The sequence below is a fragment of the Aspergillus costaricaensis genome, assembly GCF_003184835.1.
Source record: "Aspergillus costaricaensis CBS 115574 unplaced genomic scaffold BO79scaffold_4, whole genome shotgun sequence".
NCBI classification, from domain to species: domain Eukaryota; kingdom Fungi; phylum Ascomycota; class Eurotiomycetes; order Eurotiales; family Aspergillaceae; genus Aspergillus; species Aspergillus costaricensis.
In genome coordinates this window covers 660,443-685,931 of record NW_020291804.1, presented here as the reverse complement: position 1 = coordinate 685,931, position 25,489 = coordinate 660,443, and the positions used below count along the sequence as shown (strand labels likewise).

At 49.0% G+C, this 25,489-nt stretch overlaps 11 protein-coding genes across 11 annotated transcripts; 4 read left to right on the top strand and 7 right to left on the bottom strand.

The window, feature by feature from the left end:
• Positions 1–29: 29 nt before the first annotated feature.
• BO79DRAFT_235332 (histone H2B family protein) lies at positions 30–840 on the bottom strand. Its single transcript, XM_025684468.1, has 4 exons — positions 584–840; positions 456–527; positions 312–399; positions 30–262 (listed from the first exon to the last, which is right to left on the bottom strand). Exons 1-4 carry the CDS (start codon positions 756–758, stop codon positions 172–174), a joined length of 426 nt encoding a protein of 141 aa, XP_025543582.1. The 5' UTR covers positions 759–840; the 3' UTR covers positions 30–171.
• A 435-nt stretch (positions 841–1,275) lies between these two features.
• On the top strand, positions 1,276–2,175 carry BO79DRAFT_188310 (histone H2A). Its single transcript, XM_025680587.1, has 4 exons — positions 1,276–1,432; positions 1,492–1,580; positions 1,646–1,849; positions 1,902–2,175. The coding sequence occupies exons 1-4, from the start codon at positions 1,380–1,382 to the stop codon at positions 1,958–1,960; spliced, it is 405 nt and encodes a 134-aa protein (XP_025543581.1). The 5' UTR covers positions 1,276–1,379; the 3' UTR covers positions 1,961–2,175.
• Positions 2,176–2,284: 109 nt separating this feature from the next.
• Positions 2,285–3,022, bottom strand: BO79DRAFT_166554 (NADH dehydrogenase [ubiquinone] 1 beta subcomplex subunit 9). The gene is made up of 5 exons (XM_025679323.1): positions 2,867–3,022; positions 2,681–2,813; positions 2,538–2,616; positions 2,438–2,479; positions 2,285–2,376 (listed from the first exon to the last, which is right to left on the bottom strand). Exons 1-5 carry the CDS (start codon positions 2,884–2,886, stop codon positions 2,351–2,353), a joined length of 300 nt encoding a protein of 99 aa, XP_025543580.1. The 5' UTR covers positions 2,887–3,022; the 3' UTR covers positions 2,285–2,350.
• A 154-nt stretch (positions 3,023–3,176) lies between these two features.
• BO79DRAFT_207178 (putative dihydrolipoamide succinyltransferase) lies at positions 3,177–5,604 on the top strand. Its single transcript, XM_025682127.1, has 11 exons — positions 3,177–3,569; positions 3,628–3,686; positions 3,752–3,823; positions 3,876–3,931; positions 4,016–4,360; positions 4,438–4,830; positions 4,889–4,948; positions 5,006–5,060; positions 5,113–5,180; positions 5,255–5,326; positions 5,387–5,604. The coding sequence occupies exons 1-11, from the start codon at positions 3,385–3,387 to the stop codon at positions 5,429–5,431; spliced, it is 1,410 nt and encodes a 469-aa protein (XP_025543579.1). The 5' UTR covers positions 3,177–3,384; the 3' UTR covers positions 5,432–5,604.
• A 7-nt stretch (positions 5,605–5,611) lies between these two features.
• On the bottom strand, positions 5,612–6,803 carry BO79DRAFT_284981 (uncharacterized protein). The gene is made up of 2 exons (XM_025688305.1): positions 6,455–6,803; positions 5,612–6,394 (listed from the first exon to the last, which is right to left on the bottom strand). Exons 1-2 carry the CDS (start codon positions 6,603–6,605, stop codon positions 5,685–5,687), a joined length of 861 nt encoding a protein of 286 aa, XP_025543578.1. The 5' UTR covers positions 6,606–6,803; the 3' UTR covers positions 5,612–5,684.
• A 715-nt stretch (positions 6,804–7,518) lies between these two features.
• On the top strand, positions 7,519–8,697 carry BO79DRAFT_284980 (protein-L-isoaspartate O-methyltransferase). Its single transcript, XM_025688304.1, has 2 exons — positions 7,519–7,778; positions 7,994–8,697. The coding sequence occupies exons 1-2, from the start codon at positions 7,611–7,613 to the stop codon at positions 8,609–8,611; spliced, it is 786 nt and encodes a 261-aa protein (XP_025543577.1). The 5' UTR covers positions 7,519–7,610; the 3' UTR covers positions 8,612–8,697.
• A 33-nt stretch (positions 8,698–8,730) lies between these two features.
• BO79DRAFT_284979 (DnaJ and TPR domain protein) lies at positions 8,731–10,749 on the bottom strand. Its single transcript, XM_025688302.1, has 2 exons — positions 9,539–10,749; positions 8,731–9,464 (listed from the first exon to the last, which is right to left on the bottom strand). The coding sequence occupies exons 1-2, from the start codon at positions 10,514–10,516 to the stop codon at positions 8,877–8,879; spliced, it is 1,566 nt and encodes a 521-aa protein (XP_025543576.1). The 5' UTR covers positions 10,517–10,749; the 3' UTR covers positions 8,731–8,876.
• A 145-nt stretch (positions 10,750–10,894) lies between these two features.
• On the top strand, positions 10,895–12,434 carry BO79DRAFT_166540 (putative mitochondrial translation release factor (RF-1)). The gene is made up of 3 exons (XM_025679322.1): positions 10,895–11,081; positions 11,149–11,318; positions 11,371–12,434. Exons 1-3 carry the CDS (start codon positions 10,979–10,981, stop codon positions 12,388–12,390), a joined length of 1,293 nt encoding a protein of 430 aa, XP_025543575.1. The 5' UTR covers positions 10,895–10,978; the 3' UTR covers positions 12,391–12,434.
• A 24-nt stretch (positions 12,435–12,458) lies between these two features.
• Positions 12,459–14,036, bottom strand: BO79DRAFT_207172 (putative mitochondrial tricarboxylate transporter (Ctp)). The gene is made up of 9 exons (XM_025682126.1): positions 13,942–14,036; positions 13,824–13,878; positions 13,751–13,771; positions 13,562–13,693; positions 13,340–13,487; positions 12,977–13,234; positions 12,879–12,914; positions 12,666–12,815; positions 12,459–12,610 (listed from the first exon to the last, which is right to left on the bottom strand). The coding sequence occupies exons 1-9, from the start codon at positions 13,972–13,974 to the stop codon at positions 12,553–12,555; spliced, it is 891 nt and encodes a 296-aa protein (XP_025543574.1). The 5' UTR covers positions 13,975–14,036; the 3' UTR covers positions 12,459–12,552.
• Positions 14,037–15,698: 1,662 nt separating this feature from the next.
• On the bottom strand, positions 15,699–22,447 carry BO79DRAFT_225038 (DNA repair protein SMC6; the record flags this gene model as incomplete). The annotated part of the gene is made up of 16 exons (XM_025683709.1): positions 15,699–16,373; positions 16,553–17,149; positions 17,208–17,258; positions 17,491–17,571; positions 18,811–18,912; positions 18,963–19,011; positions 19,064–19,203; positions 19,343–19,417; positions 19,505–19,580; positions 19,630–20,286; positions 20,343–20,608; positions 20,667–20,736; positions 20,812–21,371; positions 21,428–21,655; positions 21,705–22,224; positions 22,275–22,447. 16 exons carry the CDS (start codon positions 22,445–22,447, stop codon positions 15,699–15,701), a joined length of 4,320 nt encoding a protein of 1,439 aa, XP_025543573.1.
• An 824-nt stretch (positions 22,448–23,271) lies between these two features.
• BO79DRAFT_207170 (M20 family dipeptidase) lies at positions 23,272–25,489 on the bottom strand. The gene is made up of 5 exons (XM_025682125.1): positions 25,275–25,489; positions 25,107–25,138; positions 24,980–25,047; positions 23,795–24,912; positions 23,272–23,724 (listed from the first exon to the last, which is right to left on the bottom strand). The coding sequence occupies exons 1-5, from the start codon at positions 25,304–25,306 to the stop codon at positions 23,541–23,543; spliced, it is 1,434 nt and encodes a 477-aa protein (XP_025543572.1). The 5' UTR covers positions 25,307–25,489; the 3' UTR covers positions 23,272–23,540.

The following is a 25,489-nucleotide window of genomic DNA, read 5'->3' as shown; positions in this document are numbered from 1 at the left end:
CAAAAAAAAGCAACCATAAACATTTGGCCCAAGGGGAAAAAAGAAATAAAGCCATCCCATGACACATTAGAATCCCGCAAACACCCTGTAACCCACCACCTCAAAACCGTAACAGATGACGAGGTAGCAAAAGAACAATCCTGCAGAAAGAAAACAAAGAAAAGAAAATGCTTATTTGGCAGACGACGAGTACTTCGTGACAGCCTTGGTGCCTTCGGACACCGCGTGCTTCGCCAATTCGCCGGGAAGGATGAGCCTCACACTAGGAGATATTAGTTATTTACTACCATTTTGGTCTGCAAAGCACTTACGAGGTCTGGATCTCCCGTGAAGAGATGGTGGACTTCTTGTTGTAAGCAGCAAGTTTCGAGGCTTCGGTCGCGACACGCTCAAAGATATCTAGGACGCGTTAGGTATTTGCTTAAATGTAGACTGCGGTTCGTTTCACAACATACCATTGACGAAAGAGTTCAGGATGGACATAGCGCGAGTCGAGATACCGGTATCAGGGTGGACCTGCTTCAAGACTACGAACGAAAGTCAATAATTATCATCTCAAACTAGATGCCTTAAAACCACTCACCCTTGTAGATGTAAGAGGAGTAGGTCTCCTTCCTGGTCTTTCCGCGCTTCTTCTTGTCGCCGGAGGCAGCGGCAGCAGTCTTCTTGCCGGCTTCCTTCTTCTCAGCAGGAGCCTTGCCGCCAGCCGGGGCCTTGCCACCGGTGCTGGGCTTCTTCTCAGCGGCTTTGGGAGGCATATTGAAAGATTTGAAATTAGGTATGAAAGATGAAGAGTTGTGATAAAAGTATAAGGTACGGTGGTTGCGTTGGCGTCGACAGAGGATAGAGTGAAGATGAGGATAAGAATGAGGGAGACGCGGTGACGAGGGAGGCGCGCTACTTATACTAGCTCGCAAATACTCAGTTGATCCTGAGTCCGCAAAAGAAGCAGAATTTCAATACGGTCACACTTGTGTATGATCTGTATGATTAGATGAGGGAGAACGCGTCGTCCACTGTGGGGAGTTGACTAAGATCACGCTAATATAACCGTATCGAAACTAGAATGATTAATTACCACGCTTAACTGTATTGGGGGCGACCACGCGCGGAATCATACCAAAGACTCTCTGCCAAGCTATGGGTGCGCCGGAGCATGATCTCATTTGTGATTGGCTGACCCCGCTAAGCGAGAGGGTGATCTGAAAGGCTCCCGAGTAGTCCAACGTCACCCTGATCGCGTTGTTATATATGTCCTCCGCTCCCTCGCGTTGGCCGTCAACCCTTTAGCACCGTAACCCGCTTATCGCCATCGTCACTTGTTAACTACAACTTCTTAATTAAACACCTTCACAAAAACTCATATTCCACCTATCAAAATGACTGGAGGCAAATCTGGAGGCAAGGCCAGCGGCAGCAAGAACGCCCAATCGTATGCCACCCGTCCATCTCGCGTTTTCTTCGAGATATTAAACTGACACGAAATCGCAGCCGCTCGTCTAAGGCCGGTCTCGCCTTCCCCGTTGGTCGTGTCCATCGTCTGCTCCGCAAGGGCAACTACGCCCAGCGTGTTGGTGCCGGTAAGTGATACTCGTTTTATCATTAAAGTGTCCTATCAAATGATATGCCTAACATCATATAATAGGTGCTCCCGTTTACCTCGCTGCCGTCCTTGAGTATCTCGCCGCCGAAATCCTTGAATTGGCTGGCAACGCCGCTCGCGATAACAAGAAGACCCGTATCATCCCTCGTCACCTTCAGCTCGCCATCCGCAACGATGAGGAACTGAACAAGCTTCTGGGTCATGTCACTATTGCCCAGGGTGGTGTCCTCCCCAACATCCACCAGAGTAAGTTCCAGCTCCACCTGAAAGTCCGACATGTGGTGCTGACCATACACAGACCTTCTGCCCAAGAAGACCCCCAAGAGTGGAAAGGGCCCGGGAAGCCAGGAGCTGTAAACAATTTCTTTCTAATTTGGGTTCTCTGATTCGGCGCGGTTTGGTTCTCTTATTGATGTGATAACGGGGTTCTGGTCGGAACGTTTATGGCTCTGCGTTTTCTTTTTCTAGTTTCCACAGTTTATGGTTGTACATTATGTCTACGGGCATGGAATGATACCGACAGCATTTTCACGGATTCAATTTTCTATCCTAGTCAAGACTCGTGTAAGGAGTGCGCTCGCCTAGTAAAGACCAAATGGTGTCCGTTGAGCTGTTTTCACCTTAAAGAAGTGGCCCATTATTTAAGCAATTAAAGGTCCCCCAGGATATATGGATGTAGTAGTCAATTTATTCTCATCTATGGACCTAGGAATACAAGATAACTGCGCAAAGGAGCTGCAGTCATACTCAGTGTGCCGAGCTGTCCGAAGCAACTAGCAGATATTGCCGCGTCAATATTGGATGCATTCAGTAGGTCATTATTGGTTCACTCACGGGGCAATTGAGGGGCGGGAATGTTTCTCTCGTACTTGCTGCCTATAGAAATGTCAGATCAAGATATCCGTTTCATAAAGCACACTCTGGTCAGACTTACCACCCGGGGCCGTAGGTGCACGGTAAGGGTCAGGGTGTTTCCATGTCTCTAGGAGCTTCTCTGTCTCTTGAAGCAGTACCTGTTCGTTTTACCGTCAGTTCTATGAACACTAGTTGTTCAATGCAGTGAGAAGCAGCACTTACCTTCTGCTGACGGGGATCGCGGACATCTTTGTTGGCTTCGAAAAGTGAGCGGATATACACAGCTTGTCCTCTCCAGATATGGCGGTGAACGGCCCAATCAAGGGCCAGTTTCAGGGACCGTCGATAAAGTGAACTGGACAACAAAGTCAGGATATCTTCTATTCGCTCTTCCTTTGGTCAACCTACGCGCCAGCGTTGAGAGGCATCCTGATTCTGCAGCAGTTCCGTTCCGTAGGCGTGAGTTGTCTTAAGACACTTTTCTCTCAGGTCTGCCGTGTTTGTGAACCACGGCCGTCTGGTTGTAGTCTATATTGATTTTTGCACGAAGTTTACAGCTCGTTCAGTTACCCAGCCGTTAATGATCCTATGCGGGTCACGAAAGTACCAAGTTGGTGCTTTTCGACGCCCGCAGTAGCGTAATAATAATACTCCGTTCATTTGCCGGGCGCAGGGAATGCCGCGCTCGTTGAGGGAAATTCCGGTTGTCTCGGCCCGGGCTTGAGCTTGCAGTGCCCTCGACTGACATAAGTTTCGTCACTCTACAGTTCCCGACAGGAAATATCCATAGGACTAGAGCCTAACAACAACAACAACAACAACAACGTCCACTCTTTACGGGGCCTATTTTGTGCTACCACAACTCCCGGCTACATCTCTACAATCTTTGTTAATCTGATTATCCAGACGGACCCAAGCCAGTCATTATGGCTTCTCGATTACCGTTTCATCGCCTCTCTGGGCAACACCTGAGGACTCTTCATCGAAACGCCAGCGTTTCCCGCAGCCTCCACATCGGCCGCGCCAGAAGCTTGATGTCCATTGCTTCCCAGAAAAGCGCCAATGGTCCTCTCAAGTCAAGCGCGGGTCTCCAGCAGGTTACGGCTCTGGGGTCAGTGGTACCAAGTCTTGTTTGTTGAATAGCAATCAACGACTAACTGTTGCCATAGACCCAAAATGTCTCGCTTCGGTATCGCTCCCTTCGCGGCTGCTCAGGTGCGAACTTATGGTAATATCCTCCTTCCACTGTCTCGAAACGCTACTTTACTAATGCCTGTTGTTGTTTCCGGTTAGCGGACACTGTTGTCAAGGTTCCACAGATGGCGGAATCGATCACCGAAGGGACATTGAAGCAATTCTCCAAACGTGAGGTCTCAGCGCTCGACGTATCAATGGACTGGGCTAATATTGGCGGCAGAGATCGGCGACTACGTTGAACGGGACGAGGAGATCGCAACCATTGAGACTGACAAGGTAAGCGCTGAGACCAGGCGATGGCCGCTTCCCGCTACAGCGGATATACCCTGTGAAATATAAATCAGCGACTCACTTGTGTAGATTGATGTATCCGTTAATGCCCCTGAATCCGGTACCATCAAAGAGTTCCTCGTGAGCGAGGAAGACACCGTCACAGTTGGACAGGACCTTGTCAAGTTGGAGCTTGGAGGTGCCCCTGAAACCAAGACTGAAGACGCAAATGAAAAGCCGGCCGCCCCAGCTGCTGCTGACAAGCCCACGGCTTCCGAACCTGAGAAACCGAAGGCACCCGAAGCACCCCAGTCTTCATCCGAGAAGGCCACACCTTCGGAGCCCAGTCCCTCAAAGAAAACAGAGCCGGTAGCTACAAAGCCTCAGGCCTCCGAACCTGCCAAGCCCAGCGTTGGGGGTCGCGAAGAAAGGAGGGTATGTACCCGGCCGATTGGCTGCATCGACCTTCTTTTTTCCTCCACTAACATTGGATCTCCTTGCTTTCTCGATAGGTTAAAATGAACAGGATGAGATTGAGAATCGCAGAACGTCTGAAGCAGTCCCAGAACACCGCAGCTTCTCTCACTACATTCAACGAAGTTGACATGTCCTCTCTCATGGAATTCCGCAAGCTGTACAAGGACGACGTATTGAAGAAGACCGGTGTCAAACTCGGATTCATGAGTGCCTTCTCTCGCGCCTGTGTTCTCGCCATGAAAGACGTTCCTGCTGTTAATGCCTCCATCGAGGGTCCCAATGGTGGAGACACCATTGTTTATCGTGATTACGTGGATATCAGCGTGGCCGTTGCTACTGAGAAAGGACTAGTGACACCAGTGGTCCGCAATGCAGAGACCATGGACCTCGTTGGCATTGAGAAGGCCATCGCGGATCTTGGCAAGAAGGTTGGAGGTTATCTGGAAGCTGGCTTGAATGAAAGGTGGCTAACGTGCTTTCTGCTAGGCTCGTGATAATAAGTTGACCATCGAGGACATGGCCGGGGGCTCTTTCACCATTAGCAATGTGAGTGCTTACTTGTTGTCTACCAGGTGTTCGCTTAGGTATTAACAGTACGCTTAGGGCGGGGTTTTTGGCTCTCTGATGGGAACTCCCATTATCAACCTCCCACAGACAGGTAGGTCTGAATCTTGGTGTGTCGCTTGGATGTATATCTAATTCTTTTCAAGCTGTTCTCGGACTCCACGCAATCAAGGACAAGCCGGTGGCTGTGAACGGTAAAGTTGAAATTCGCCCTGTATGTCCCCACGCTTCTGCATGAAAACATAGAAAGGGAGGAAAGGCCGTAGTGGTCGCTAATACTTTGAACAGATGATGTATCTTGCCCTGACTTACGATCACCGACTCTTGGATGGTCGTGAGGCTGTAACTTTCTTGGTTAAGGTTAATAATTCTTCTTGGACATTTTCTTCCGGATTGTGTGCTAACTCTGGCTTATCGCAGGTCAAGGAATACATCGAAGACCCCCGTCGGATGCTGCTGGGCTAGGCTTCTCACGCTGGTTGAACTAGCCTGTTGGGTATTGGAGGTCTTGGGCACATATCAATCACTCCCTTTTGCCTCTTATTTTTGCACTTACGCTCTCGAATTGTAGAATAACAGTCCTGTACGGAGATGTAACCAAGCGTATCAGCTTACAATACAAACTTCATTAAGCTTCATTGCTGCCTATGGTTGTTGTGGAATCCCAACAACTTGGCTCAGATTACCATATACGTACATGCCAAGACGTTCTCTACTATCAAAGCCCTATCCTGTCCTTCAACTGCTGGGTCTCTTCACGGCTCAGTCCTCCAAGTTTCCCTCTCTCGAGTTGAATGAGTATTGGAGGGTCTAGTGTCTTCATGAGGTCGGTCAGGAAACGATGTACCGAGCGGGTAATAGTATCTCCGCGTGGTGACTTCCGCCCAGATCCTTCCGACTCGGCTGATGCAAGGTCGATGGATGGTAACAGGGTGCTCAGGTATGCTAGATTTACCTGCTCTGCATACGGATCCAAGGCTTCGCGCAGGCACGCAGTGACACGTTCAATGCATTCTCTGTACCTGCCTGGCGCCTTAACACCCGCAGTGTGGTACTCGTTCAGTGCAGCTTGGGTTATTAATTTCGCAGCAATATCAGCGTGTCCATCTGGTAAATTGTCTCTCGCAGTGCCGCAAAGGGTGACAAATTGGACTAGCGCATTGTAGGATCTATCAACGGCGACAACCTGGGTATCATGGGCGGGTAGTTTGTCGCTTTCATGGGGCTGGTATGGTTGGGGGGTGCTTTTTCCAGATCGTGTAATTGGACTCCTGCGCTGGTCTTCCTGCGACAATTCGGTGGCAAGACCTCTGCCTGGCTCTGTTTTTCCATTGCCATCACTGAACAATTGTGCGAGCTCTAGTATCTGGGTTTTTATCTGCATGTCTTTGGAAAGAGTGTCCGATGGTAGGAGTGCAGTCTTGATGGCTGTTGGGTTAAACGTCAGTACCTATGTACTATCGGGCGCATCGGAAGGAATATCCATACTGTTGATCGTATCGAGACTCCAGCTAGTGTCATCTTCAACTTTACCATTCCCGGAGTCCAGGACTTGGTCAATGGCCATGCACAGGAGGTAATCCAGTATCATGAGATCTACCTCAGCCTGTGTATCCGGATCTGCTGTGGGCGATTCCATGGTGGGGTGGTGCAATCAACTAGCAATCCAGCCATCCTGCTGGTCATCTGATCGCACTGTGGGCTTCTAAATCCCGTCACAATCCATGGGCCGGTCTGGTAGAGTATGCTTTGTCCTGTGAATTTTCGGGGATGTGATAGCTGGTTACCGGCCCGGGCCCTTGTTGGTTGATCAGTCAGTTAAGTAGGTCACTTTGAGTGATCAGTTGGTTAACTGGCGGAGTAGTAGTCAGTTACTCCTAGTAATTAACTAGTTATTGGTTGGCTGGTTGATTAAGTTGGTACTGTGGGTTAATACCTGGTTAATATGCTTGCTTATTAATTGTTATGAAGCCAGTGCGGCTAGTGCTTAGTATCTACAAGTTACCCGGCCCTTGCGTGGTTAGGTTGTTTGCTTGTCGAGACCGATGGTACAGAGTATTGTGTCTGTGTGATTTTGGCTTGCTAGGCTTTGAAAAGCTATGGATTCGGATTTCTTAACTAGACTCATATTACTTATTCTCGCGTGTAATCAGTGTATAATATGTATTACATGGACTCCGAGCATGGGTGTAGTTCTCGATACCCGAGTTTATATATAATCATATGTACAGACATACATCTGTACCATAAAACGGTGGTGCATCAACCAGTGAACAGATACCGTCACGTATAAGGGCCCATATTCTAAATAGTCTACCGCATGATACAATATACCATACGTGCGTGCCTATCCCGTACAAAGCAACCGATAAACATTAGCTCCCCGGTGTGCCCCTTCTTCCCAGACACCGAAGGGGTTCAACCCCGGGTATATACACGTGACCGGAGGCGGTTTAGCATGGCGTCATAGCTACTTAAGGCTACGACCATCATGTGAACGGCTCCTGTGAAAAGCAGCGTACCTGCAGCTTAACACTTGCTTGCCTAGTGATCTCATCTACAGGCCAGGTCCGATATTGGCATCTGCGACGGGCACTGCCTGCTGTCTCGGATTAAAAAGTAAAAGAAACCAGTCGCACGCTACATGCCAAAAAAGACACCCATAAGAGTATCCTCATTACCTAAGAAGCTCCTGCAAAGGTCCCTATCAATGGCGTGGTATTGCTCCGGCTCCACGAATAGCGAGCTCATCGCGAATCTGTTTAAGACGGGTCTGATAAAAGATGAAAGAGTGAAGAATGCCATGCTAGGCGTGAGTAGTAGCTCCTATCCCTGGACTTCACACACTGTCAAAACACTGCGGCCAGTGCTTACCCCTGTTTGACACAATCGCCGGACCCGTTGACCCCCTTCTCCCCCGCCCCATTCTTTCACGCCTAGCCACATGTCTGCCTCTTAAAGGGCACTGGACGACCTGACAACATTCCTGCTTTCTGGGTGAAATGGCGTTTCTAACCAAAGTGCAAGGTTGATCGCGCCCACTATGCGCCCTCAAGGCCATACTCCGATTCACCGCAGCCCATCGGGCATGGAGCTACCATATCTGCTCCCCACATGCATGGACATGCCTGTGAATACCTCATCGACTATCTGAAGCCAGGCTCGCGTGTGCTAGACATCGGATCTGGCTCGGGTTACCTCACCCACGTGCTTGCAAACCTCGTCGCGAGTCCTTCGTCCACAAGCGAAGCCGATGGCCAGGTTATAGGTGTAGACCACATTCCGGAGTTGGTGGAACTGGCACAGACCAACATGCGCAAATCAAAAGAGGGGAGTAGCTTTCTTGACTCGGGAAGGGTGAAATTCATTACCGCCGATGGCCGCCTGGGCTGGAAAGAAGGTGCACCGTACGACGCCATCCATGTTGGCGCGGCCGCACATCACCTTCACCCCGTACTCATCGAGCAGCTCCGCGCACCAGGGCGAATGTTCATACCCGTCGATGCGGAGGATGATGAGGCTAGCTTTGGGCTGGGGGGAGGACAGTATATCTGGGTAGTTGAAAAAAGAGAGGATGGTTCAGTCCGCAAAGAAAAGGTGTTCCAGGTTAGCTACGTTCCCCTAACAGACCGCCCAGGAAGATGAGCAAGGATGGAACGAACGTAGAGAAGAGCACAAGGCCAATCCGTATCGAAACAAAATCAACCAGGTCCAGTCTACTCGAATGTGAGACATCAGAATGTTTATGAATACGCTTCTTGAGACACAGTATTGCCTTGTATTAGAAGACCAGGACATGGCTAAGGCACAAAATGGTTGCCAGTCCCGAAACAGACTGGAACAAGAACAAAAGGTGCATGACTTAAGTACAGTATATTCCTCCCAGCAGTTGGAAGTCCGGACCCCAACATTAGCGGAAAGGAAACCCGCCGGGAAAGTTGAAGCCCTGACCCGAGAACTTGAACTGCTGACCGCCGCCCTGCTGGAAGAAAAATTGTCCGCCTGGCCCAAACGGACTCCCCTGAAAAGGCCGGCCCCTTTGTGACTCGGGGTCATTGGGGTCATCGCCGCTGTCGTACCGGGATCGCAATTCAGGATCTGATAGTACCTCGTAAGCTTCATTAATTGAGGCCATTTTCTTCTCAGCCTCCTCCTTGGTAACACCCTGGGAAATGGCCTTATCAGGGTGATGCTGTTTCGTAAGCTGCCGATAAGCACGCTTGATGGTCCTCTCGTCCGCATCACGGCTCACACCCAAAACCTTGTAGTAGTCTTTCTGCTTGGAGCGTTTCTGTAGAACTTGGGCCTTCTGCAACAGGGTCTGAACTTCCCTCGAACTGGAATGATGTTCCTTGGCTTGATTTAGCAACCGTATAGCATCATCAAATCGATCCTCGTCAATAGCTTGCTGACTCTCGAGGAGCAGCGCTGGTAAAGAATTAGGATCGAAAGTTAAAGCCTCAGAGCAGTAGGAACTAGCCCGCTTGGGCATTTGCGCCTAGAAGCGAGACGAGATTTAGTCATGTACCGCGGAAAGGGTGATGTTCAGCAGGGGTTAGGTGTCCCACAAACCTCTCGGAAAACGTCGCAGGTTCGTTCGACGAGTGAGGCATAAAGGCTGCTCGGGGCTTTTGGGTGGATATTACCATCCTCCTTCGCCTGTGCAGCATCCTTCCGCACGTCATCAAGAAGACCGCCTTCACTACCGACTCCTACCAGTATATTGATGGCGTTATTGTGTTTTCGCGCATTCAGAGCGTCCTCCAGTTTTTGCAACTGTTTTACGAGCTGCCTTTCCCTCCTGTAAAGGCGATTGCACGGTTTGGAATCGGGGTCAGAATGCAGACATTTGCGTATTTGGGCGATACCGCGGTCTGTGTCTCCCAAGGCATAGAAAAGTGTAGATGATATCTGTAGATAGGGCTCCAAGGAGCTCGGGTGAATTTGTAGCACGTGAAGAAGATCGCTGATTCCCTGCTCTGTTTCACCAGTCTCAAAGCGACAATGTGCCCGAGCCCGCCGCAGGCTCAAAGACATGGTTGCCTTGGACAAAGCTACACTCGCCTGGCTTACACAGACATCCCAGGCTCCGCGACTTTCCGCTTCCAGCGCGGCAGACGCAGCATCACGCGAATCGCGGAGTTCTTGATACTCTGGTGTGGACCCCTTACCAGCCTTATCAAGATCATCCAACGCACCTGCCCAGTCAGCAGAGCTGGCTCTCAGTCGTGCTCGTTGTAGAAGAGCGCTTTCGAAGTCTGGCTTCAGTTGGAGAACCCGGTCGAAGTCCTCAAGAGCCAGTGAGCTTTTACCAAGGGACAGATGGGTAGCACCTCTCTGAAAGAGTGTAAGATAATTTGTGGGATCTCTGGACACAGCTGCATCAAAATACATCAAGGCCTCGCGGGGGGAACCACCCGCAAGGTGAGTTTTCGCAGAAGCGATCAAAGACGATAATGGGGTGTCAGAGGGAATCTGGGAAGACTGCAGGCCATGGCCAGCGGAAAAAAAGGCCAGAAAGACCGTAAGAGATGTCAGAGGCAAGTGCATGTTCGTCTAGTCCGTGAGACACCTGGAATGGGACTTTGACGATGGAAGCAGGATTAAGTTATGGCGCAAGTATCATAGTAGGTCAGGACGTATGGTCAGTATGAAATGGATGACAAGAGGCTTGAAGGTTGAAAAGAGCGTGAGGGACCCTGAAAAGGTCAGAAAGCACTTTCACATATTATCAATGCCAACAGTAGCGGGCAGGACAGACACTATATCGTCCTTCGTCGAAGGGGAAGGACAAAGGAAGCTTGATCCATGACCATCTTCTTCCAGTCTGGCCTTTACGACATCCTTACATACGGTAATATTACCACCCGTTAGATTCCCGTATGGAGCTCCGTACTTGCCATATCACAACCTCCGCATGCCCCAAATCTCGAGCTAGCCGAGATTCCAGCAGCTGGTTTTCTCGAGTCGGGACCAACGAGCATGGTTTATTCAATCACAGCTCGATAGAACATGTTCAACGCGCCCTGGATATGCGCTCGATGTTTCGTGCGGTCTGCTGCTAGGATTGGTTCCAATCCCCGTCCGTTTCTACAACGGCGCGGCCTAAAAACTGGTCTGCTATACCTTCATATCTATGTCTGTTTCATTGTCTAGCAATAAACTAATATGGTCCGATGTAGATTCTGCCGGCATTTCACAAGCCCTTTTAGCACGCGCTCGTTCTCTGACCAATGAACATTCCACACTCTCCGCTCATTTGGCCGAGGTTTTCGATGCGAAACTCGCCAAAAGAGTGGGTGAACTTGCGCCAATCGCAAGTACCTTAAAAGAGTGGGAACACGCAAATAGTGTATGTCTTTCTCCAATGTGTTTATGTACTGAGCTTTATTGACGAATTGCAGTCTATATCTGAACTTTTGTCATTGCTTAATGACCCGGAAACCGATGCTGAGCTGAGGTCGCTTGCAGTTGAAGATCTGGAGAGCAGCAAGGTCGCGCTGCCTGCCATAGCGGATAATCTGAAGAAGGCTCTTATACCTCGCCACCCTTTCGCAGACCTCCCATGTTTGCTCGAAATACGCCCCGGCGCAGGTGGTGACGAGGCTGGTCTTTTTGCTTTTGAGGTTTTGAGGATGTATATCGCCTTCTGTTCACGTCGTGGCTTCAGGTATAGCCTCATAAAACAGGATGTTGCAGACGGCCCTGCGCAAGACCGATTGAGTGAAGCGGTCCTGGAAATTGACGCGGATGGGGCCTATGACATCCTGAGAACGGAGTCGGGAGTTCATAGAGTACAGAGGGTTCCCGCCACCGAGGCGAAGGGCCGCACACATACCAGTGCCGTTAGTGTGATGATACTTCCTAGTTTTCCAGACTCCGGGAGCGGCCTGGATAGTTCACTCAATTTCGAGGACCCAAACAGCGACTACTATGTGGATCCTCAAGAGGTTCGCACAGAGAAGATGCGAGCCGGTGGCGCAGGCGGTCAGCACGTCAACAAAACCGAGTCAGCTATTCGGTTAACCCATATACCAACGGGTACCGTTGTCTCCATGCAAGATTCACGTTCCCAACATGCCAATCGAAAGAAGGCTTGGCAGGTTTTACGGGCGAGAATAGCTGAAGCAAGACGAGAAGCCCGAGAACAGGAATTGGTTAACCTAAGGAGAGGAGCAATGGGCGGTGTTGCTCGAATGGGACGCGGTGACAAGATCCGGACTTACAATTACGGTCAGAATCGCTGCACAGACCATCGCAGCGGCCTCACCATACACAACCTGGACAGTGTTCTTGATGGTGGTGAGGGCCTAGAAACCGTAATGGAAAGCGTACGGACATGGCTCGTCGAGCGCGAAATAGAGGCCTTGGCTGCTGAAGAATCAGTCCAAGATAAAGAAGGACTGCGTGCCCAACCGCGTTAGGGTCAAGGTATCGTCACAAAGACAGCTATTCGCTTATAGGCATGATGTAGATACAGTCATATCGTATGGCACACTATAAATTCACACGCATCGGGCATTCCGAATAGTAATGGTGTTTCTCACCATGTGTCGCACCTACTGGCCAGGCCAAAGTGCTCCCCATCAAATGTATCGCCTTTCCGGATCGAGACCATCCAAAGCATCCATGGTTTTCTCGTACCTGTAAGAGGGTTAGTCGCATGCACACTGAGCGAAAGGGCTGTTTTAGCACGAACATCGTAAACACTATGCCTCCGCTCATAATCAATCTCGCTAGCCGTGGGACAGCACCAGACCAGAAGGTGAAGATGCCTTCGTCCTTGAAAATACGCGCAGCGCAGACAAAACTGTTCTTGTAGTTCTTGCTGGCTTCCAGCGATTGCATCCTGCTGTTGTGTCAGAGTACGGCTACATTGAAATGATGCACCCCCGGCCTGCCAGATACATACCTTGTCTTGACAGTATCAAGAGGTTGCGTAACATAGCTATCACACAAGAGTGTTAGTATAATGATCGTAAGCAATACCCGAGGGGTAGGTAGGCGTACACAGTGATGAGGCCTGCAATGCCTCCCAGAGCGAAAGTGCTCGCGGTTCCCAACTTCTCACCTGGAGCGACATAACCCTGGGCCATTTGCTTCAACATTGTGTAGCTCGAAAACCTAACAGCTGAGTTGGCAGCCTGTCGTGCAGTCGTAGGGACGAAGCCTTGAAAGAAACCGCGAACACCCCGCTCCTGAAAGATCACTTTACTGCCATGTAAGAATCCACGCATGCGAGGATTTTGTGATTTGCGATCATCGATTCTGCAGTATTCATTGACATCAGACACAGTTAGTTCTATTCGTACAATCCGCAGCAGAAGCTATGGCCCAGTACGATGGTACGATGAGGGTCAAAACTTAACGGACAATTGTGTTTTGATGCTCTCAAATGGAGTAACGGCTAGCAATGACTCTGTAAATCCTGCGCCGAAACCTGCGACGACTGTTCTTGGTCCAGAAATCCTGCCGTTTTCATCCTGCAAAAGCGACTTCAACCAATCGAAGGCGACGAACCCTTTTTGAAGATAGATCTCAGCATAAGTGACTATACCGCTACAAGATCGTTTCGGTGGAACAGGATGGACTCACGAATTCCTGCCTTGAGTGAATTCCCTATAATCAAAGTTGTGCACCCAGCGTACCATTGTGCTCCAAATGGCGGCCATGGGAGTTTCTTTGCGTCCGGTAGTCTGCGATTGAGCTGAGATCGGGTTTTCGCAACTGAGCGCGCCAGGTGTTAACCGATAATTGAAAGGTCCAGGTCTGAAAAGGTCTTACATTCGGCCGGATAGGTGATTGCTGCCATCGAGTTAGCAAGCAGCATCTTAATTTATCATAAGAGAATGGTTACCGATCTCGATTGCACCGGCAGTAGAGCCTGCGATGATGGACCGCAGGCTGCTGGGCTAATACTTTGTTAGGGAGAAACGTTGGTGAACGGTTGGGGTACCAAGAGGATTGCAGCAAACCTTAGGCCTCTTATCGTTCTCGGAGGTTGCCATTGCCAGGATATCTGCTGCAGGACCCGTGTGGAAGTCTGTTAGCCGACTGCTGTGTATTCGCCGGGGGTCGCTCAGCACTAGGAGTCATACTAGGGATACGGGGCTCGGCGAGAGCAACTCCCGCAACCCACCCAGTTACGTGGGGTAAACCTTAGGTAATTAGTAAAGTATTATCAGTTAAGCTTAAACTGGGCTCCGTAGTACCGTTCACCACTCTTTCCCATATTGTAACTTGGGGTGTATGTTCAACATTTATCGAGATGATTCTGGTTGATTCCCAGGGATTAAAGATTTCATTCCGCTAGGCACTACATAGTTTGTAAGCTCTAAAAACCGAGAGAACCCGGCGGCATCAATCACTCCCTGGGGGTTTTCCCATTTGTTTTTTAATTTTTTTTGTCTTTTTCTTTCTCTCTCTCTTTTATTTTGTGCTTTGCTTCTGCCCTTTTCTTTTCCACTTCTTTTCTTTTTTTGAAGGGGGGTTTTTCTTTTTTCCCGTCTCTTTTCCTTCGGGTTTGTCACTTCAATTCGTGATATCCCCACCCGTTTCACCTTTGTGCATAACATCAACGCACAAACTCTCCTGCCTCCCCCCCACCCCCTTTCCCAGCTGTTAATCACAGTCGCGCCACCGATGCTAGAGACAATATGAAATGCCAGATTGAGTCCCTAGTCGGCGAACACAAAGCAATTCATGTGCCTTGAGACCGAACGAACGTCGAGCCCCTGCTGTACTTCACAAAGACGCCCATCAGCAGGTGATGAAAAATGCCAACTGCGATGTTTATGATGGCGAAGTACTGCTAGGTGACTGGTTGTGAGGATGCGACGCGTGAGAAAAGGGCCAGATCACTCGGTCCGACAATGGCTATTGTATGAAGCCACAAAATAACAACAAACTCCATTAACGCAGTGCGCCGAATGCAAATCGCAGACCACAAATTATGCAGATAGTTGTAGTCATGACTGAGCCAAGGTTCAGAGGCATGTCGTGAAGTATTTCAACTCGGCGCATCATTCACCCTAAAGATTTGAAGTCGTATAACGCATATGCAATGACGGGAGAGCCGTGCGGCTATGGAAACTGATCAGTAAATACCCACCTGTTAGTTAAAAAGAGACCTTCAAACGCCAAGAGAAGAAGGTCGAAATTCAAGCCCGGAAACGCCCCGAAACCGTGAATCGAAACATCTGGTGTGGAGCAGAAGGGATTATGTACATGGAAGGAAGCCAGAAGGCCAATAATGGTGCTCACCGTACCAAGTGCATACCGTCTAATGCAGGTACATAGTGCTTTGGCGTGGCGAAGTGAAGAAGAGGGTGGGGTAGGGTATAGGATAAGATGGTAGGAAGCGGGAAGTGAGGCGGCCGAAGAGGTACACGGAACGGAGAGAGAAGGGAGAGCATGCGTTATAATACAGTTCTTCAAACGTTATCATAGATCATAGTTGATATGATATCGGGCAAGTGAATGCAGCAACGATGACAGAAAGAATGAATTTGTAGTGCTTGAACAAGCTACCGTAGTCACTTGCAACCTGGCCTCTCCAAACGAAAAAAAGACCCGGGAGAGGTTGAAGAGAAAAGAAAAAGGGGGTGGGGGGGGGAAGAAAAGAAAGCTAACAGAACAATGAACTTGAAAATATGATAGAAAGGCAAGGAAACATGCAAGATATGAGTAAAAAGTGGAAAGATAAGAGACAGAGAAGCACATGATCCTATGTCTATGACACTTGCGTTGGGTGGGACTTGCCGCTCGACTGTCCTTGAGTGCCAAACTTGGTATCGTTCTGCATGTTGCGACGCTGGCCTTGTCCACGACCTCCGCGGTAAGAGCCCCGGCCCCTACCATATTGGTACTGCCCACCATTCATATGGTGGTTGTGACGACGCTCACCAATGTTTGCATTCGCAGCTTGGGCAGTAATCTGGGGCTGGGATGGATTGGCAATAGGGCGTGGAATTGTGTCCGGTGAGTCATAGACGTAAAGCTTCTTGTCGATGTTTTGTGGAATTGGCTGGATCTCAGTTCCAAGTTCCTGCTCAATCTTATATAGATTGAACCGGTCTTCCCAATTGATAAGGTTGATAGCAAGACCAAGATGCCCAAAGCGGCCAGATCGACCAATTCGGTGCAGGTAAGTCTCGGCGTTCTTCGGAAAATCAAAATTTATGACAACATTGACGGCTTGAATGTCAATACCTCGAGTTAACAAATCCGAGCAAACAAGGTTCCGGCAAACACCATTCCTGAAGTCGTGGAACACCCGATTGCGATGCTGCTGAAGCATTCTGGCATGGGAGTAGAAGCAAGAATAACCCAGTTCCGTTATCTTCTTAGCGAGCAACTCGACACGGTTGGTAGAATTGCAGAAGATAATAGATTGATTGATTTGTAACTTGGAGAAGAGTGTGTTCAAGCAGTGGACCTTCTGCTTTTCCTCAACGAAGGCATAATACTGCGTGATTCCACGGAGAGTGAGCTCGTCCATGAGATTGATCTCGTACGGATTGCGCATGTGTTTGTCCTAAGAATATCAGCATCCATGTGATTGATATCTCCATGCACGGAGCATACCTTGAATGACTTCACAATAAGCGGGAAGGTGGCGCTGAAAAGCATTACTTGGCGGTCTTTAGGATGGAATGATAGTAGTTGCTCGATGACTGGAGTAAATTCAGGTGACAGCAACTTATCAGCCTCGTCCATAACAAATGTAGGACACTCGGAGAGGTCAGCAACCCCTTTGCTGGCCAAGTCCAGGACTCTCCCTGGGGTTCCAACGAGGATATGGACTGCGTCGTTCAGCCGAATAATGTCATCCATCAAGCCGGTACCTCCTGTGGTGACCATAACATTGATACCGAGGTGCTTTCCCAAAGTTTTGCAGACATGTGACGTTTGGAGCGCCAGCTCTCTTGTAGGAACAAGGATAAGGGCTTGTGTCTTGGTGCTTTTAGGATTGATGCGCTCCAAGGTAGGAATAACGAAAGCTGCTGTTTTTCCTGTGCCATTCTTGGCTCGCGCCAAGATATCCCTGCCTGTAAGAGCGACTGGTATCGTCTCTTCCTGAATTGGAGAAGGCTTTTCGAAACCAGCTTCGAATATACCCATCATCAGTTCGCGTTTGATGTAGAAGTCTTCGAATTCCAAGCCTTTCGTAGCAGTCACATCCTAAGCCGCATTAGATTGCAATCAACATCCATACCCATTGTTCATGATCCAGACGAACCTCAGTTTGTGGTCTTGCATCTTTGGCAGGGACATTCAATTGCTCCTTCCACTTCGCGTCTGAGCTCGCATCCCTTCGAAGTGTTCAAGTTAGCCTCATCATATGGATAAACCAGCGTGTGACGGTGAATGTACCCTAAAGTAGTGTTATTCAGCTGAGAGGCCAAGGCGTCGGTCATGATGATCAGGTGTAGAAAGAGGTAATATTGGAATTCAGGTGGGGTAGGTTGCTTGTTCTTCCTCCAAATATATGTTGCGGAACACTCAAATGCGATGGGACAGACAGTGATGATTACTAGCTCGATCCAAGTCTGAGATACATTAGCCTGTGTGATCTCACGAGGGAAATGATATAAATCAAAGTACTTAATGTTGGGAAATCCTATCTTCGAGAAGACCGGAAGCCGGGTGGACAACACAATGTGGTGAGCTGAATGAGTTGGCCGGATGCAAAGATTGTGCTTCCGTTCCCAATATAATGAGGCCGCTCGGAGCCGAATGAGGATGAAAAGAGCTATGCTTAGAGATAAACGAGACAAGGGTGTATTTGAGGGGCCTCTGATGATTGAATCGTCAACTGGAAACTTGACAGCGACTTGATGTGAAGTGCCTGTGTGCGGGCCGTTTGGTTGGACGTCAGGAACGAAACTCGGGAAGACAGAACTGGGTGGGTGCCACGGATGTGGGCTGCGATTCGAACAATTCGGACGTATGGGTAGCCGATCCTAAGATTAGGTGTTGGATTGGGTTTGAGGAATTTTATTTGACGGATTTGACTCGCACAGAGTGAAAGGCGAATGGCTTATCGTAGAAAGTGAAGTGGAAAGAGGATGGAAAACTTCAATGTGGTGGTGGGAGTGGTGAATAATACGCATCATACACATAAATACGGAACAGCAGCTTCCGCAGCACGGGTCATGTGGCAGTCTTACTTAAGGTACCTAGGCACATACGTAGGCGGTAACTACTAGTTACTCCACACCGCAAAGACCGACTCTACTAAACATTGGGCTGCTTTACAACGCCGGGTTCAATACATTGAAATCTTGAGTTCTTATCTAGGCTAGCAACTGCTTAGATATTTCATCTACTATCGGATTCATCAATTTGCCAAGGCTCTAGGCTTGACATATTGCTCTAACCCCGGGTTTTCAAAGATTCTGCTAGTGAGACACGGATTTTGATTTTCTCCCACTGCGGAAGACGATCTTATCCCTCCATATAGTGTCTCAAGTATAGCAAATGCGGCAGTATACCGTGCCCAGGCCATAATTTTCCCGGTCTTATCCTATGGCCCGCAAGAAGAACGAGGGGAACTGGTTACTGCATGAAAGGACTCTAGAAAGTAGATGAAAACCGTTGATGCATAAAGAGGATATGCAGTGAGGTTGAAAGAAACGGACCAAAGCGCCCCGCCCCCCCCCCCTCCTCAAAAAAGGGACAGAGAATGGATAGTCTGGGAGAATAGAGTAGGAAATGAAGTCCAGTGATGCAACAGCCACTGCAAATTACCGTGAAAACGTTAGTCTTGTCTGACCCCTCTCGGGCTCCGCCAACCTATAGGGAACATGTTAGCTGCAGTTCAAGCAATCTCGTTCACAGACGTACTCCTTTACACAGACGTCAGGCGCCAGAGTAATTTCTGATCTTGACCCGGGGGTAATAAGAATGAATTGCCGTCCTATCGACCGTCTGGCAGCTAGCATCTTATAGGCCCGTTAGCACGTACAGATTGAGCGTGATAAGTCCGACATACAAGCATATCGATAGCCATCTTCCTGTTAATGTGATCCATGTACACATCGCTAGAGAATTCGTGTCAGCTACAGGGCTTGTTGAAGGTTCTGGATAACTTACAATTCATCTAAGCAACGAATTGGAGACCCCATAGCCTCCCACAATGCCAATAACAGACATACTTGAGAAAATGACTTCTCGCCGCCAGAAAGTGTCTTCGCACCACGACCAGCGCTGTCTTTTGTGATGTCCGGTTCCACCTATGAAGCCCTGTCAGAGTACTGTAGCAACAATGACGGCCAAGAGCAAACATACTTGTAAGTCCAGAAGCTTGCCCTCATGATCGGTCAGAAGCCGACCTCTGAAGCTTCTTTCACTCAGAAGGTAAGTGAATTGTGCCTTGGCACGGGATGAAATGTGTGATCTAAAAATTAGCCAGCGGTTTTTGCGGACATTCAGTGTCGCCTTCAGAACCTTGCTTTTATGTCAGCAACTGGATGTTTCATGGGGAGAAGGGGAGAGGTCTGTACGTACTTCGGCCAACAACCTAAACTCCTCTACTTGCTTCAAAGCTCGATCATAGGCTTCGCTAGCCTTTGTGACCTCAGCAAGTAACTCGTCGCGAGATGCTCCCAACCTACGCAATGATTAGCGCTTCATACTTGTAGACATATGATTATACTGACTGTTGCTCGTAGCGCTTGATGTCGTTGTGAAGTCGTTCGAGTTTTCTGTCCAGACTAGCCGCTGTTTCACCTTCCTCGATGGCAACTCGGTCACAGATTATATTTGCCTTTTCGCTGAAGTCAACGATACGTACCGCGATCTCATCTCGCTTGTTCTTGACTCTATCTCTGTCCCGCTTGCGATCCTCGATTCTTTCTGCTGCTGCGTTCTTATCATTTATCCTCTTTCGGCGCTCTTCATCAGCCTTGCGTTCCGCATCCTGAGCAACTTTGAGCTCTTCCTGTACGATGGCAATCTCAGCGTCTTTGGCCGCGAGCTCTTGCTTGATTGCTTTCAGTTTTTTCATCATGGCCTCCATAGCATCGCTGGCGTCATTCAAAGATCCTTCATTAAGGTGCCTTTCCTCTTCTGCCTCTTGCAGTGTGGTCCGAAGCCCGTCGAGGCGCCCATCCTCGGGAGCCTCCCTGTCAAGCGCATCCATCAACTCTTCGACACGGTCTTCCATTCTCTGTGCTGCAATTCTTAGTTCGTTTGACCTTCGGTCGTGTTTTTGACGGGCTTGCTTGCAGCTTTCCAGCCGAGACTGAGCAGACCGAAGCTCTTGTTCGTGACGGCTAAGGTCCTGCTTTAGATCTGCCACGACACTCTGCTGTACCCTAAAGAAGTTGTTAGCACTAGCAGGGGGCCTTGTAGAACGATAGATATTATTCACTTAATTTGAGATTCCCGATCAGACCTCATTCGCGGAGACCCCTTGTAGGCTGGGACTGGTGCTTGGCTTGGTTCACCAGTCCTGCTAAAAGAAAGATGAATACCCCTGCGTCTGTTTGTTTGGTCAATGCAATAACAACGTTTAACGTTTCTAGGCTGTTGCCCATCAAAGAGAACAGAAGATGCTTCTTCTAAGTTCTCAATAAGCAGCATCTTTTCTATATGATGGTTGATGATCAACTGTCCACGAACCCACTCGTTATCAAACTAAAAGCGAATTAGTCCGACCAGACTCCCCATGATGGCGCTTATAGAAGTTCCTCACCTCAAGGACCCGCAAGGCTGTATCGTACTGAGAATCGGGTTCATTGCCTGAAGTATTGATGTGTTTATCACTCCCTATCAGAACGGGGCACTCACTTTCGGCAGTGTCAGAGACATCAAGTTTGTGACGAAGATAGAAAACTCACCAGTTAACCCTCCTCATGATCTGGAAGAGAATCTTCGAGTCTCTGGGTGAAGTTACCACAAAGCTGTTCAGCGTGGTGCCGAATGCGTTCTCAAGAATCGAAGACCACTCTGGCTTGAGCAGGCGCACGTAATGACCAAGAGGCCCGACAGGACGATTAGTAAAGGAACGTTCTTGTTCAATGGCTCTCAAAAGGAATGGCATTCTCTCGTGAAACCCAGAATTCTGTGGACCCCCTTCCCTTTCCAGGGTTGACAAAAGCGATTCAGCCTCCTTGACATCGGCCCTGATTTTATCGACTGGCCCTTCGGCCTCCCGAACTTTTTCTTCAGCCTCGTTTATGTCATGGAATAGACGGTCACGGTCGCTACTATGTTCCTCATACTGAGCACGGGCTTGGGAGGCTTCTTCTTTTGCTCGCTCAAGTTCCTCCTGCTTTCGAGTAAAGCTACCGCCGCTAATCTCGGCTAAACGCCGGTTCTCTTCGTCAATACTCCGTTGAGTAGTAGCTATTCTTTCTTCTGCTGCCTTGAGATATTCTCTGATCCGGCGTTGTTCGGCCTAGAGATAACATTAAAAAGCTCTTCATGTGAATGCAAGGTGGTTACGGATCATACCTGCAGTCCATGACGCTCAGTCATTTGCGCATCCCACCTCGCTTGGATTTCGTCTTTCTCATCTTGGACCTGGCCTCGCTTCGCATTAGCTTGGCGAACAGATCCCGCGGCGGCCTCAAGCTCAGCTGCAGCCGCGTTAATAGTAACATCAAAATTGGTCAAATCAGCTTCGTCAGCTGCGATCTGGTTGTCTGCCGCAAGAAGTTCTTCGTCTAAAGAGTCCCTTATCTGTTGGCTGTCAGAAAGTAATGGATGATTTGGGAAGATATAAGGATACCCTTTCTTGTTCCTCTACCTGAGCCCAGGCCATTTGATTTCGAACATTCCTGATCCGGTTCCGCAGGGAGTCATGTTGGTTGGAAATATCAAGCTTTCGGTTCGCAGTTTCCTTCCTACTTTGCAATATCGCTATATCCTGTTCCCGGCCCCTCAGTTTCTCCTCGATTTGGTCACCGGATTCCTCAATTAACCGATAATCTTGATCGAGCTGCTCGAGTTGAACGCCCTTCACAAAAAACTTGTATTTCTCACTAGGACTTGATGAGCCGATGAATTGGCGGGCCATATCCTGGGAGAGAACATTCATTGGGTTGTCGAATTGCAGGGTGAAATAGTCAATGATGGCATCGAGCTCTGACTTCTTGGTGGACATGATACGGCCATTTTCTGATCTTATCTTGAACCCACTTGTGCCATTTCTGGAGAAGTGGCGTTCTATAGTGATAAACTTGCCATAATCATCTGGCAGATAAGCGCCATCTCCTTGGTTCTTGATTCGCACAACAATGGTTGCATGCCTTCACTGCAACATTAGAACTATTCACGAGAGGGTTCGGGTATCGCTTACTCTTTGCCTTCCTTGATGAAGCTTTTTAGACTCTGGCCTCGATTGGTAGTAGATGCCTTACCCCCTAAGCAAAGAGTAATGGCCGTGAGGACTGCACTCTTGCCGCTACCATTTTTGCCCACGATAAAGTTGATTAGAGGGCCTAGATCAACATAAAAATGGTCATGGCACATGAAATTGTAACACTCAACACGCTCCAATATGCCATGCTCGGCAGGTATATTTGGTTCATCAGTAGCAAACGAATATTTTTCTTGGATGACCTGGGTAGCCCGTAACTCAAGTTCATCCTCATCGTCATCATCAAGAGCCTGCGTAAGGGATCGGACTCTTGATTCTTCATCACCATCATTTCTGTCCACCGCGCTCCCCTCTGAAAGAGGACTGTTAGTCCTACAGAGGCGTTTTGGCTAGTTCGTCCAGGTTAGCGGCCTTACTTATACGTTAAGACTGCCACATACCGAAGTCGAGTAGCCGCTAGTATTTTCATCGTCCGAGTCCGAAGGCTCTAGGGACGTTTGAGAGCGTTTCATTGACGGCATCGAGGAAAGGCGGCTGAAATATCGGGATTACAACTGGCCATAGCATATATTTGAATAGAAAGGGGAGACGAGAGAATGTTCAAGATTAAATGAAACGGTCGACAAAGAACCAGATTGCTCCTTTCATTCACTACTTGGTGGCTTGGCCGCTGAAGCCGAAAGAACTGTGCCCATCTTTGTTTCGTGTTGGAGGCTTATCGGATATTGATAAGTCGCGTCGTCGCGCGTCGTCATTACACGTGACATGAAAGAAATCCAATTAAGGCTCCTTCGGGAGAAGACTGGAAGGAAAAACACCGCAAATATCCCCACCCTGCGGTTGATGTTGTCTTACGGAGCTCGCTGCTTGCTAACTTCCAAGAAGGTACTTGATGCAGCCCTTTTGGGGCATAAAATACCATCTTGCCTACGTACGCTGTATACCTTGCCATTGCTTTGATGCAAAAGAACAACTGGTGATCATTGCCTCTAGTGATTATGCGCGAATTTCTTGGAATTTGCGATGCTACAGTGTCCTTCACCCAAATGATATGACTTATACTGGGACGAAGCATCCCTAGGTACTATGCAGAGAGCTGCAAGCTTCAATGTATGCCATGAGGCCCCAGGTACCTTCGAGGTCCCACTGGAAGAGGACAAGTCATCCACCGGATATTCTCACACTGTGAGTGAGAGGGGTGACGTAGACTCAAGCGACTGCGAAGGTCTCCAAAGTGTCATACGGTCAGATGTCCATAGGCTCCTCCGCAACGTAATGCAAATACGCTCCCAGCAACTTGATTCCTTCAATATAATTCCTCTTATCGAGCTTCTCGTTGATCGAATGAGCAGCATCAGTCGAGCTTCCCATAGGTAGGAGGAGGACATTCTTGCCTGTAGCTTGCTCGAAGCTTAGTGTGACAGGGATACTATATGGATATCAGTCTCAAAGTATCTGAAGCAGTGTAACAGATGGCGAGTATGAATCAGAAGACATACCTGCCACCCTCACGGGTCATATCCGGCTCAACACCGAAAACCTGTTTCACGGCTTTGCTTGCAGCTGAGAAGTTCCAATGCTTCGGGCTGGCAACCCACCACTTTCCATCATGCTGGAGCCACACGTTCAATGTGTTCTTGCTATTCAATTTGGCGAACTCTGCCTTGACATAGTCGAAGACGAGTTTGTTCACGTCCTCACTTTCCATATTCGGCACAGTTCGGATTGAGAACTTGCCGATGACCTTAGCTGGAATTACTGTCTTCGCGCCAGGAGCAGAGTATGCGCCCTCAATGCCATGGAGAGAAAGAGACGGGTACCTCCATCTTGCCATGAGAGTTCTCTCCTTGGTGGAATGGATGCTTGTCTCGCTGCCCAGTGACTCGTGAAGATTATCCATAGTGTAGTTGATGCCAGGGTATAGGGATTTTTCTTCCTCCGTAAGGGGCTCAACAAGGTCCATGATTCCAGGGATCAGGATATTTCCCTGCGAATCGACAAGTTTAGAAAGCACATGAACCAGATCAGTCATCGGCTCGTGGGCTGTGCCACCAAAGACCCCGCTATGCAAGTCCTGACCAGGGCCCGAAATGCTCACGGAGTAGTAGTTGCAGCCTCGGAGCCCGTAGGTCAAGCAAGGCTTTTCGGTCCCAAGCCAATAGTTGTCCGAGATGCAAACGGCATCTGCATCTTTGAAAAATTCCTTGCCCTCGGTTTGAATGAACTCTTCCAAACCTTCTGAGCCATACTCCTCCATCCCCTCAAAGCAACAGAGCAGATTGACCGGGAACTCAACACCAGCCCTTTTATGAGCTTCAATAACATTCAGCCAGCCGAGGACGGGACCTTTATCGTCCGTGCTTCCGCGCCCGTACATTCTTCCCTGATCATCGACGGTCAACTCGAAAGGCTCTGTCGCCCAGCCATCTTCTTTCAAAGCCGGCTGCACGTCATAGTGCCCATAGACCAGGATGGTTCGCTTGCTCTTGTCATTACCATAACGAGCAAGCACAACCGGGGGAAGATCTAGGTGCTCTTTTCCAGGTTGTTTACCTAACGGTCTCTGTTCCACTTCGGCACCCAAGTTCTCAAGCTCGGAAGCAAGAAACTGGGCCATCTGATGGGGGAAAAAATGAGGGATTAGTTTAGTAGTGATGAGGGCTGAGTCAGGTTGCAGTACACACCTTGAAGACATCCTTTCTATTCTCATCCTGTGCGGAAATAGATGGGATAGCGACAGCCTTTCGTAGACCTTTTGGGTTATTTGAGGATGTATCCTCCACAGCAGGAGTTTGGGAGAGCGTGACGTACGGTCAATGAAAGAGCCCGACAAATCGTCGACCCTGTGCAGATGGTCACCCAAATCATGTCAGCCAGCGGACCATAGTAGAAGCATATGCCAAGGAAGGAAACGGCCAAAGTAGAAGCAAAACCAGCAATGACAAAAAAAAGAGGACGAGTAAAATGAAGGTGGCTTACTGCTTGAAGAAAGGTTCAAGTTGCGGTGCCATTTTCGGATCACTGATATTTCCGTAAAATGAGCGGCGTAAAGATAGATAGCGTATTTGGTGTTGAATGGAAGATATTCGAGGCGCCCGGATATCCTTGAAGTGCGCAGGTGATGATGACAGATATAATCTGCACTCCCTCCAGCTAAGCGATGTTGCAATGCGACGGAGGGGGAGGGGCATTTG

Bases quoted from the DNA above. Each gene is read 5' to 3' on its own strand.
- BO79DRAFT_235332 (XM_025684468.1), bottom strand. From the start codon at position 758: ATGCCTCCCAAAGCCGCTGAGAAGAAGCCCAGCACCGGTGGCAAGGCC. The intron at 400-455 runs GTATGTTGTGAA...AACGCGTCCTAG, and splicing joins CCTGAACTCTTTCGTCAATG to ATATCTTTGAGCGTGTCGCG. The intron at 263-311 runs GTAAGTGCTTTG...AATATCTCCTAG, and splicing joins TCACGGGAGATCCAGACCTC to TGTGAGGCTCATCCTTCCCG.
- BO79DRAFT_188310 (XM_025680587.1), top strand. From the start codon at position 1,380: ATGACTGGAGGCAAATCTGGAGGCAAGGCCAGCGGCAGCAAGAACGCC. The intron at 1,433-1,491 runs GTATGCCACCCG...ACGAAATCGCAG, and splicing joins GGCAGCAAGAACGCCCAATC to CCGCTCGTCTAAGGCCGGTC. The intron at 1,581-1,645 runs GTAAGTGATACT...ATCATATAATAG, and splicing joins CGCCCAGCGTGTTGGTGCCG to GTGCTCCCGTTTACCTCGCT.
- BO79DRAFT_166554 (XM_025679323.1), bottom strand. From the start codon at position 2,886: ATGCCTCTCAACGCTGGCGC. The intron at 2,617-2,680 runs GTAAGTGCTGCT...TAAAACGAACAG, and splicing joins GCGATCCCCGTCAGCAGAAG to GTACTGCTTCAAGAGACAGA. The intron at 2,377-2,437 runs GTGAGTGAACCA...AATATCTGCTAG, and splicing joins TCCCGCCCCTCAATTGCCCC to TTGCTTCGGACAGCTCGGCA.
- BO79DRAFT_207178 (XM_025682127.1), top strand. From the start codon at position 3,385: ATGGCTTCTCGATTACCGTTTCATCGCCTCTCTGGGCAACACCTGAGG. The intron at 3,687-3,751 runs GTAATATCCTCC...GTTTCCGGTTAG, and splicing joins TGCTCAGGTGCGAACTTATG to CGGACACTGTTGTCAAGGTT. The intron at 3,824-3,875 runs GTGAGGTCTCAG...TATTGGCGGCAG, and splicing joins ATTGAAGCAATTCTCCAAAC to AGATCGGCGACTACGTTGAA.
- BO79DRAFT_284981 (XM_025688305.1), bottom strand. From the start codon at position 6,605: ATGGAATCGCCCACAGCAGATCCGGATACACAGGCTGAGGTAGATCTC. The intron at 6,395-6,454 runs GTATGGATATTC...TTAACCCAACAG, and splicing joins GAGTCTCGATACGATCAACA to CCATCAAGACTGCACTCCTA.
- BO79DRAFT_284980 (XM_025688304.1), top strand. From the start codon at position 7,611: ATGCCAAAAAAGACACCCATAAGAGTATCCTCATTACCTAAGAAGCTC. The intron at 7,779-7,993 runs GTGAGTAGTAGC...CCAAAGTGCAAG, and splicing joins TGAAGAATGCCATGCTAGGC to GTTGATCGCGCCCACTATGC.
- BO79DRAFT_284979 (XM_025688302.1), bottom strand. From the start codon at position 10,516: ATGCACTTGCCTCTGACATCTCTTACGGTCTTTCTGGCCTTTTTTTCC. The intron at 9,465-9,538 runs GTTTGTGGGACA...TCTCGCTTCTAG, and splicing joins CCTGCGACGTTTTCCGAGAG to GCGCAAATGCCCAAGCGGGC.
- BO79DRAFT_166540 (XM_025679322.1), top strand. From the start codon at position 10,979: ATGTTCAACGCGCCCTGGATATGCGCTCGATGTTTCGTGCGGTCTGCT. The intron at 11,082-11,148 runs GTCTGCTATACC...GGTCCGATGTAG, and splicing joins ACGGCGCGGCCTAAAAACTG to ATTCTGCCGGCATTTCACAA. The intron at 11,319-11,370 runs GTATGTCTTTCT...GACGAATTGCAG, and splicing joins AGTGGGAACACGCAAATAGT to TCTATATCTGAACTTTTGTC.
- BO79DRAFT_207172 (XM_025682126.1), bottom strand. From the start codon at position 13,974: ATGGCAACCTCCGAGAACGATAAGAGGCCTAAG. The intron at 13,879-13,941 runs GTTTGCTGCAAT...ACAAAGTATTAG, and splicing joins AGAACGATAAGAGGCCTAAG to CCCAGCAGCCTGCGGTCCAT. The intron at 12,915-12,976 runs GTACGCCTACCT...CTTGTGTGATAG, and splicing joins ATTGCAGGCCTCATCACTGT to CTATGTTACGCAACCTCTTG.
- BO79DRAFT_207170 (XM_025682125.1), bottom strand. From the start codon at position 25,306: ATGGCACCGCAACTTGAACCTTTCTTCAAGCA. The intron at 25,048-25,106 runs GTACGTCACGCT...ATAACCCAAAAG, and splicing joins GTCGGGCTCTTTCATTGACC to GTCTACGAAAGGCTGTCGCT. The intron at 23,725-23,794 runs GTATGTCTTCTG...ATATCCATATAG, and splicing joins ATGACCCGTGAGGGTGGCAG to TATCCCTGTCACACTAAGCT.